Here is a 10,598-nt window from a genome sequence, read left to right on the forward strand (position 1 = left end):
GTTTGTCATAATATTCTACAGCATCGATCACCATTCTTAAATTGTCTCTGATTTGTCTACTTGGCAAAAAACCAGCTTGTTCTTCTGAAATTACATCTTTTAAATACTTCTTTACTCTCTCAGAAATAATTTTAGCAAACAACTTATAGTCATTATTCAGGAGTGAAATCGGTCTATAATTTTTCACATTTGTTAAATCTTGCCCTTCTTTCGGTATTAGTGATATATTGGCTTCTTTCCATGTTTCTGAGATTGTTTTAGTTTCTCTAATCTTATTCGATAGAAGTCCAAAAATTGGGGTCAGCTCCTCTTTTAGTTTCTTATAAAACTTTGCAGTAAATCCATTGGGTCCCGGAGCTTTCCCCAACTTAGTATCCTCTATTGCTTTAATTATTTCTTCTTGTTGAATCATTCCATTCAATAGTTCTTTATCTTTTTCCGTAATTTTTAGCAAGAGCACATCTTTTAAATATTCTTTGATTTTCCCTGAATCGATATTCTTCTTTTGAAACAATTTTGCATAAAACCCATATGAACAACCCTGTCTGGTACCTTTTTGTACTTTAAAGTATGATGTAAGGTCTTTATTTACATTCAATGCCGCTCTTTGATCAGAATATATTGCCTTAATAATATTTACAAAGGGTTGACCTATATCCATTTTCTCCAACATTTGAAACATAAAATCCCAGTTTAAATTGTCAAAGGCTTTTTCCGCATCAACTAATAAAAAGGCAACTTCTTTTTCTGGATGTTTGTCATAATATTCTACAGCATCTATCACCATTCTTAAATTGTCTCTGATTTGTCTACTTGGCAAAAAACCGGCTTGTTCTACTGAAATTACATCTTTTAAATATTAATTTACTCTCTCGGAAATAATTTTAGCAAACAACTTATAGTCATTATTCAGGAGTGAAATCGGTCTATAATTTTTCACATTTGTTAAATCTTGCCCTTCTTTCGGTATTAGTGATATATTGGCTTCTTTCCATGTTTCTGAGATTGTTTTAGTTTCTCTAATCTTATTCGATAGAAGTCCAAAAATTGGGGTCAGCTCCTCTTTTAGTTTCTTATAAAACTTTGCAGTAAATCCATTGGGTCCCGGAGCTTTCCCCAACTTAGTATCCTCTATTGCTTTAATTATTTCTTCTTGTTGAATCATTCCATTCAATAGTTCTTTATCTTTTTCCGTAATTTTTAGCAAGAGCACATCTTTTAAATATTCTTTGATTTTCCCTGAATCGATATTCTTCTTTTGAAACAATTTTGCATAAAACTTGTAAAATACTCTCTTAATTCCTTGAAGATCTACTATTTCATTATTATCCTCTATTATTTTTTTTGATAAGTCTTCTTTCTTTTCTACTTTTCAATTGCCAAGCCAAAAACTTTCCCGGTTTATTTGATCCTTCAAATGATTTCTGTTGCAGTTTCTTCAAATTCCAATAAATTTCTTGACTTAAACTCTCATTCCATTGTTCTCGTAGTAACTGTAACTCTTTAATTATATTCTTTTTCCCTGGCCTCTTAATTAATTCTTTTTCTGTTGAATCTTCTCCAATAATTCCGTCTGTCTTCTCATCTTTTCTTTTTTTCTTTCACATTCAATGATATAAGTAGACCTCTCATTACAGCTTTATAAGCATCCCATACCATTTGTATTGAAGTACCTTGGTTTAAATTACTCTGAAAATAATTTAAAGTCTCTTTACGCAATTTGTCCATAATCTGTGTCTTGTCTAATAAATCTTCATTAATTCTCCATTGGAATTTCTTAGGCTTTTCTTTAGATATCCAAATCAGAGGATTATGGTCCGAGTTGTACCTTGGCATAATTTCAACTTTCTGTGTTTTCATTGCCAATTCTTCTGACATCCATATCATATCTATTCTAGAAAAAGAACAGTGTCTATTGGAATAGAAGGTATAGTCCTTAACATTAATATTCCATTTTCTCCAAACGTCTTCCAATTTCTCTTGAGAAACCAATTCAAAAAAAGTTTTCGGCAATTTTCCAATCTTCTCATCGCTTCTCTTTGATTGTCTATCCAATTTGTTATTCACTGTGCCATTAAAGTCTCCCGCCAATATCACCTGTTCATATGTCAAATGTTCCACCTGCCTTGCCAAGTCCTTAAAGAATGCCTCTTTCGCACCATTTGGTGTGTATAGATTAATTATCAAGGTCTTCTTTTGATGCATAACAATTTCTACTCCAATATATCTTCCTTCAATGTCTTTAAGTATTTCTCTTGGTTGCAGCTCTTTGTTGACATACATCACAGTTCCTTTTTTCTTTTTAGAGTCTAATGAATAAAATTCTTCTCCTAATTTTTTATTAATGAGAAATTTTGCATCTTGTTTTTTAATATGAGTTTCCTGCAGACATATTATGTTACATTTTTGTTTTTCTAGCCAATGTTTGACGACTTTTCTTTTGTTAGGCGAATTTAGTCCATTTACATTCCATGATAAAAATTTGTAATCCATAGTGTCTTGTTATTACATTTCTCCAAATTCTTCAAGGTTGTCTGCCTTGAACCTAAACAGTTCTTCTACGTTTTTAATAACATATCTTGATCCTTTATAGGTAAAAGACAGACCTTCTGGTATTTCCCATCTGAATCTAATTTGCAGTTGTTTTAGCTTGTCAGCCAGTTTCCGATATTTCCTTCTCTCCCGCAAAACCGTCCTGGGAAGTTCTCTCATTATGATTATCTTCTTACCATCTATTTCCAAAGGTTCAGTAAATTGCTTCTTAAATATATCCTCTTTCATTTTTCTCGTGACCAATTGGACAATCACGTCTCTTGGTAAATTCTTCTTCTCCGCATATCTTGAGTTAAGTTCAAAAGAATCTATGCTTCGGCGCTCGGCCTTCCTTATAGTCCAACTCTCGCAGCCATACATGACTACTGGGAATACCATTGCTTGGACTATGCGTATTTTTGTTGGCAGGGTGATGTCTCTACTTTTTATCATGCTGTTTAGGTGCGCCATCGCTTTCCTCCCAAGTAGCAGGCGTCTTTTAATTTCATGGCTGCTGTCACAGTCTGCGGTGATCTGGGATCCCAGGAACGTGAAGTCTGTCACTACTTCCCCGACTTCCCCTTCTATTTGCCAAGGAGTGATGGGACCGGATGCCATGCATATATATTAAATAAGCAAGGTGACAGTATACATCCTTGTCGTACTCCTTTTCCTATGCTAAACCAATCAGTTGTTCCATATCCGGTTCTCACTGTTGCTTCTTGGCCCTTATACAGGTTTCTCAAGAGACATGTGAGGTGGTCTGGTACTCCCATCTCTTTAAGGACCTGCCATAGTTTGTTGTGATCCACACAGTCAAAGGCTTTAGCATAGTCAATGAAGCAGAAGTAGATATTTTTCTGGTACTCTCTTGCTTTTTCCATAATCCAGCGAATGTTGGCAATATGATCTCTCGTTCCTCTACCTCTTCGAAACCCAGCTTGTACTTCTGGTAGTTCTCTATCCACGTACTGTTGAAGCCTAGCTTGTAGGATCTTGAGCATGACCTTGCTAGCGTGTGATATGAGTGCAATTGTGCGATAGTTTGAACATTCTTTGGCATTGCCCTTCTTTGGGATTGGAATGTATACTGACCTTTTCCAATCCTGTGGCCACTGTTGCGTCTTCCAGATTTGCTGACATATTGAGTGCAGCACTTTAGCAGCATCAAAATGGCATGTCATAATGACATATCTTAACATATTAAATGTGCAGTCCTAAACAGAGTTACATTCTTCTATTGACTTCAGTGGACTTAGAAGAGTATAACTCTGCTTAAGATTTGCACTGTGTGATGTCTTCTCCAAAGTCAAACCAGCTTTTCAAGGTTTCAGACAGACATCGTTTCCAGGCCTCCATTGTGATCCTTTTGACTGGAAAGCCAGGGACTGAACCTGGGTTCCTCTGCATGCACAACCAGTGGCCTGCCACTAGCTATGGCCCATCCCCATGGCAGATTTTGTCCAGATCTTGTCAGAGGGTAGCCATGTTGGCCTGCATATCTAACTGTGGCAGTCCCAGAATCATAGAATCACAGAGCTGAAAGGGGCCATACAGGCCACCTAGTCCAACCCCCTGCTGCTCAATGCAGGATCAGCCTAGCGCATCCCTGAGGTGTTTGTCCAGACGCTGCTTAAAGACTGCCAGTGAGAGGGAGCTCACCACCGCCCCAGGCAGGTGATTCCACTCTTGCACAACTCTGACTGTCAAAACGTTTTCCCTAAGATCCAGCTGGTACCTTCCCGCCCTTAATTTAAACCCATCATTGCAAGTCCTCTCCTCTGCTGCCCACAGGAACAGCTCCCTGCCGTCCTCTAAGTGGCATTTCAATGCTTCTGCTGCCATGGGAGGCCAGTTTTCCTTCTCTTTATCCCTTCCCTCTGTGTTCTGAGACCTCCTGACCCGTTTGTTGGAGCTGTTACATTGGCTGGAGATGGCTTGACATCCCATCCCATTCAGGTGGTTTGCCCTAATGTCACTTAGGCAGTTTTGGCTTGTTCCATCTGTGCCTTCATCACCCAACTTCTGACTGAACTGCATGTCTGCAGACTTGGCCTCTTTTACCTTTCAATCACAGTGCAGTGTCTAGCGGTTTTATGTGTTTGGTGATAATAATTACAATTGACACTCCTGAACTGTATTCAGAGTAATAACGAGAATCAATCATACGTATATATATTTTTGAATACATGGAGCTGGTACTTTCTCGGTCACTTCAAAGGACTTCTTCGAAGTGGCAGAGTTAGAACATGTACACATCTTGTAAATTTTTAGCTAATGAGGGGCAATACATGTGCAAAAATGTGCACGAGACACTGCTGAGTCAACAAAACATTCCTCGTGTCCAGTGGTCCAAATTTGCACAGCTGTACTTATGAGGCCGGAGCTGCGGTGGCTCAAGTGGTTACGACGCTGAACTGCAGGCTGTGGAAGGTCAGTAGTTCAGCAGTTTGAGACCCGACTGTGCTGCATGACGGAGTGAGCTCCCGTCTCTAGTTCCAGCTCCTGCCAACCTAGCAGTTCGAAAGCAAGAAATTGCAAGTAGATAAATAGGTACCACTTCGGTGGGAAGGTAACAGCGTTCTGTGCGCCTTGGTGTTTAGGCATGTCGGCCACATGACCACAGAAAGGTCTTTGGACAGCTCTGGCTCTTCGGCTTTGAAACGGAGATGAGCACCACAACCCTAGAGTCAGACTCGACTGGCTTTCGAGCAAGGGAACCTTTACCTTTTTACTTATGAAGCCATCTCCCATGTGTTGGAGAGAGGTTTGCAATCACTGCATTATTCTTACAGTTTGCTGACCTGGCAGAAACATTAACAATATTTGAACTACATTTGATCTTCCATTGCATGTGATAAAAGTGCCTTCTATGCCTTGCTTTGTGTATGGCCAATGCTTTGTGATGCTAACAGAGTTTGTTTTTCAGGTGAAACCCCTAATGTTCTTCAACAAGCAACAGTGGAGCTTATCGACTCAGAGACGTGCAACCAAAAAGAAGTGTACAATGGGGCTATAACACCTGGAATGCTGTGTGCCGGGTACCTGGAAGGAGGAGTAGATTCCTGTCAGGTAGGCCTGACATCGTCTGAAAGAATGACTGGCTCCCAACTCAGCCGGAACAGTTTTTCTGTGGGGGCAGCTTTGTACCAGCACATTTCCATTTACTCTGGAACAGTGAAGTATCCTGATTCCCAGGTGTCTGAGGTCTTTGTTATTCTCATGCTGTCTTGGCTAAGTCCCCTTCTTAGGCCAAGGTCCTTCTTAGGCTGGGCTTCAAAAGTCCTGAGCCTGCCCCTTCCACACCAGGCCACTTCTAGGACTGGAAGACCTCATGCACCCCTTCTGCAAGGGAATTCTTCTGAGAACGCTGCTTCTTGACTCTTCTTCTTCCCCCCGCTCCTTCTGAGTCTCTTTGGGATTATGTCGTCGAAGGGCTTTTCACAGCCGGAGTTCATTAGCTGTTGTAGATTTTCCGGGCTGTCTGGCCATGGTCTTAGCATTGTGGGACCTGACATTTCGCGAGCAGCTGTGACTGGCGTCCTCTGGAGGCTACAATGCCAGGTCCACAGCCATACAGACTGGGAAATCTACAACGCTTTGGGATTGTATGCACTTAAATAATTTCCCCCCATTTTTTCTAGGTAGGCGTCTTCTATCCGTGTCTCACTTAATATTAAAAAAATACTCTATAGGATGGCACATTTAAGGGTAACGCCTAGGAGGAACCATACATTCCTTTCTTACAAGAAACAAGGCAAGGATTATATGTAAAATTCTATTGTCACTTGCCACCACACAGTAAAACAGCGATGTAGTCATGTAGATGTCAAAAACTTAGCTGCTCCTTATATATCTTGAACCTCTTTTATACCTGTCCCTTAGATGATGCTGCCCTCATTTATCACTAAATGTGACACTGACTCTGTTATATTCCAGTAGTTTGGTATTAGGTAGAAATACTAATAGGAGCTGCGGTGGCTCAAGTGGTTAAGACGCTGAACTGTAGGCTGTGGGAGGTCGGTAGTTCAGCAGTTCAAGATCTGAGTTGCTGCATGATGGAGTGAGCTCCCGTCTCTAGTTCCAGCTCCTGCCAAACTAGCAGTTCGAAAGCAAGAAATTGCAAGTAGATAAATAGGAACCACTTCGGTGGGAAGGTAACAGCGTTCCGTGCGCCTTGGTGTTTAGTCATGCCGGCCACATGACCATGGAAACGTCTTCGGACAGCGCTGGCTCTTCGGCTTTGAAATGGAGATGAGCACCGCAACCCTAGAGTCAGACTTGACTGGCTTTCGAGCAAGGGAACCTTTACCTTTACCTTTAGAAATGACGGACATCATGTCCATATGAACACAAATATAAGCAGTTTTTAAAAAAGATTTACTATAACTTGAAGAATCGTACAGTTACCTAACAGAACATCTGTAGTGTATGTACACCTTCCTGGTAATTCCTTTAAAGTCACTGTAGCCTTAGGAGCTGGAAATCCCTGTTTGAGTCCACTCCCGTAATTAAATAGCCAATTTCTCTCCAATCTAGCCCCAGACTAAGCCAGCAGAGTACCAGCTGACTTCTGTCTGAAATCTTCCTTCTGGTCAAGCTCTTCCCTGGCTGCTCTTGATACTGAAGCCACGGCCACTGCTTCAGAAACCAGCCAAGACTCTGGGACAAGGGCACCCAGGCACTGTTCCTGGAAGTCCCCGTTGATTGCCCTTCCAGTCCCCGCCTGGTCATCTTCAGACAACTCTTCTTCTGCTATCCTTCGCTGCCTTTAGATCTCACCACCTACCACTGACTCAGAAAATCTAACCTGGCTGTGTCTGGCCTTCTATGCTCCCTGGTCAATATATCCCTTCGGTCCAGCAGTCCCCTCCACCTCTCAGCCCAGCAGCCCACAGGTTTCTAATTATGGCTCACGAGAGGGGCTAGAAGGTCCACACACTGACTGAGCATTTGGGACTCCTTTCCTGTGCATGTGTCCCTCTGTCTGCATTGAGGAGTCCAGTAAACCTCACTGAGTTGACTTGGCTATTTTTAAAGACAGGAAAAAGGATAGGGAGGGAAGGACCTCTGCAGGCACAAAGACTGCAGGACTTTTAAAAGGCAACAGGTTTCAGCTTGATGGTGCTCCAGCAGAATGGCAGCATTCCGTTCTCATTGTTATCACATTTAGAATGCCCTTTTTTCTCCTCTAGGGTGACTCTGGTGGGCCACTGGTGACGCCTGACACAAGAGGCATGTGGTACCTTGTCGGCATAGTCAGCTGGGGGGATGAATGTGCCAAACCCAACAAGCCAGGAGTCTACACGCGGGTGACCTACTATCGAGACTGGATTGCTGCCCATACAGGGCTCTGATGCCAAAGCTGCACACCCTTGAACCACACGGGCAGTATGCAGGTCATACTTGTGCCGTTGTATTACGAGCTGGTGTATGAATGCCTCTGCCTTATTTCCAAAGTCATCAGCATTGCTCTGATATGTTAAGAAGAAAGCGAAGGATGCAGACTCCTGAACAGACGGCAGATACCTACTGATGTATTTATTTTTCCATAATCAGATGTGCTTGTCCTGAGGCAAAAGAGTGACTCTGCCTTTCCGGAGTGTGGAACACTGCAGCTGCTTTCTACCCCATCCTCTCCACAGAGACCACGTCTCTCCTTCAGTGCTTTCAGTCACCAAGCGGCAGTTCCTCATCTGTGCTCCTATGTAAGGTGTACTTTCCTTCTAGAGCTGCTGCAGCCACACAGGAACTCCCTGAGGATATCTCAAAGAAGGCTGGAGGAGGCACTCACTGACCATGAGGCCTTCAGACAAGGTTTCCGGCTACTCAGAATCCCGATCTGGTCTTTTCAATGGTGCTTACTCCCAGGAAAGTGTTCTTAGGATTGCACTGTAAGTTCATCAAGTAGCATCTCTTTTGGATTCAGATTTGCCTCCCACGCGAGCACTGCCTTCTCTAGCTACTCCTGGCAATGGCTGTCTCAAAAGTATTTTTTTTATAGCAAGACATTTGGACACTTCTAATCAGTGGTGAACTGCATGGGTTTTTTCAGAGCATCTATAAAGTTTTGCCAGCACTCTAAGGGTGTAACTAGACAAGTTCTATGAGCAGATCTCCTCAAATTTCTGTCTATAGCATCTGAGGAAGGGGTAAATAGCGGTACAGGGAAAAGGGGGTTAATCCCCCACCCAATCCCATGCCCCTTAAACTACTCTTTGACCTGATAGGGGAAATGTCTGGATACAACTCTGTGTGGAATGCAGTTTATACTGGGAAAGCAATATGAGGGGAAAGGGTTCACCATCACCCCCAGTTCAACCTTCCCAATAGCTATAAATGCAAATTTAAAGACACAAGAGATCAGACTGTCAAGTTCAGCTCTAAGGTCACTCATAGATGTCAGTTACGTGTTTTCCTAGAATTCCATAACTTCTCTCATGCCCACCTTCATCACTGCTTCCATGCTTGGCTCTTTTGACAAGGGCAGGAACCATAAAGGAAAGAGAAAACAGAGTTGCACTTACCTGTTAACTGCTGTTCATCTGGCGGTCTTCTGTGCAGGCACACTTTGGGACTGTGTGTGCAGGCCAGCTACAGAAAGATTTCCAAAGTTTTCTAGTAGACTAGGAGAATCCCTCCTCCCCCTGGCACTTTCTTGCCAAAACAATCACATGACCAGGAGGGGCGTCACTCCCTCAGCTCTCCCCATGCCACTGCCAGAAACCCCAAGAAACGAAGGTTCCAGAGAATTCACAGCAGGGCAGGAAGGAGGGATGTGGGCCTGCACAGAAGACCATTTGATGAACAACCTCTACAGGTAAGTGCAACCATGTTTTCATCATCGTGGCTTGACTAGCAAGAGTGAAGGAGGTGGGTGTGAAGCTCTCAGAGGAAGAGACCATGGAGGACCACCTTCTCAACAGTTGTTTGGCATCACATATTGACCTTCACCCAGAGCCAGGAGCTCTCTACAAGTGTCCCTACTGAAATACATGCAGGGACACGGCAAAGGAAAGCAGTAGCATTTCCAGGGACACGGGGCATTGTGAGCCCTTCCGTTAAAGGAAATAACGACCGGATCCAAGCAGTTTTAGACCATCCCGTAGGGGAATAGTTAACCAACTTTAACAAATAATCTGTTGACAACCCGAGTGTCTAACTCACTCCAGATGAAGCATGCTCCCCCAAGAGAACAAGCTGTGATGCAGATCTGCACGGTTGAGCCCATGTGCCCCAGCGGCACCCAGTTGCAGCGGCTCCACTTGGCCATTCAGTTTGGATGTCACAGGCCACAGCACCAAGGACCTGAGCTTTTAAAATAATTATTCCTACCTGATGGAACAGTGTCGGTACAGAGGAGGGGCAGCCAAGATGGTGATGAGGGGATTGGAGCACCATCCCTAGGAGGGAAGGCTGAGGAGTCCCTCTGGGACTTTACAGTTTAGTTTATAAAAGAGATGATGGGGGGGGGACAACATGATGGAGGTTTATAGAATTATGGACAGGGTGGAGAGAGTTGGCAAAGAGATTTTTTTCCTTCCCTCCCCAAAATACTAAAACTCAAGAACACCCAATAAAGCTGATGGACAGTAGGTTCAGGACAGACAAAAGGAAATACTACTTTACACAGAGAGTTAAAATGTGGAATTTGCTGCCAGAGGACGTAGTGATGGCCACAGCAATAAACAGCAATGAACAGCTTTAAAAGAGGATTAGATAGATTCATGAAGGATAAGTTTATCAATGGCTACTAGCCATGCTGGCTGAAGGAAACCTCCACATCCAGAGGCACTAAACCTTTGAATCCCAGAGCCAGGAGGCAACAGCAGGGGAAGGCCTCTTTGCCCTATTGGTGGCCATCCAGAGGAACTGGTTCCTCATTGTGTGAGACAGGAGGCTGGACTAGAGGGACCCTCACTGATCTGATCCAGCAGGGCTCTTCTGAGGTTCTTATGTCAGAAGGCCTTTGCTGCAATTTGAGTGTTGTGGCCTCTTCAGAAAACAAGAATAATAAAGCAGTGCTTTTTGGGAAACTGTATGGATGGGGAAATCTCTGTAAAGCC

At 43.1% G+C, this 10,598-nt stretch overlaps 1 protein-coding gene across 1 annotated transcript in view; it reads left to right on the top strand.

Moving 5' to 3' along the window:
- LOC107108340 (transmembrane protease serine 11E-like) overlaps positions 1 to 7,889 on the top strand; it is a 21,595-nt gene extending 13,706 nt beyond the window's left edge. The window contains exons 5-6 of the mRNA XM_015408766.1: positions 5,462 to 5,604; positions 7,728 to 7,889. Coding sequence (XP_015264252.1) covers positions 5,462 to 5,604; positions 7,728 to 7,889 — 305 coding nt within the window. The remainder of the gene's footprint in view (positions 1 to 5,461; positions 5,605 to 7,727) is intronic.
- The last annotated feature ends 2,709 nt before the right edge of the window (positions 7,890 to 10,598 follow it).

This window comes from Gekko japonicus, unplaced genomic scaffold, assembly GCF_001447785.1.
Source record: "Gekko japonicus isolate JY-2015 unplaced genomic scaffold, Gekko_japonicus_V1.1 scaffold2889, whole genome shotgun sequence".
NCBI classification, from domain to species: Eukaryota; Metazoa; Chordata; class Lepidosauria; order Squamata; family Gekkonidae; genus Gekko; species Gekko japonicus.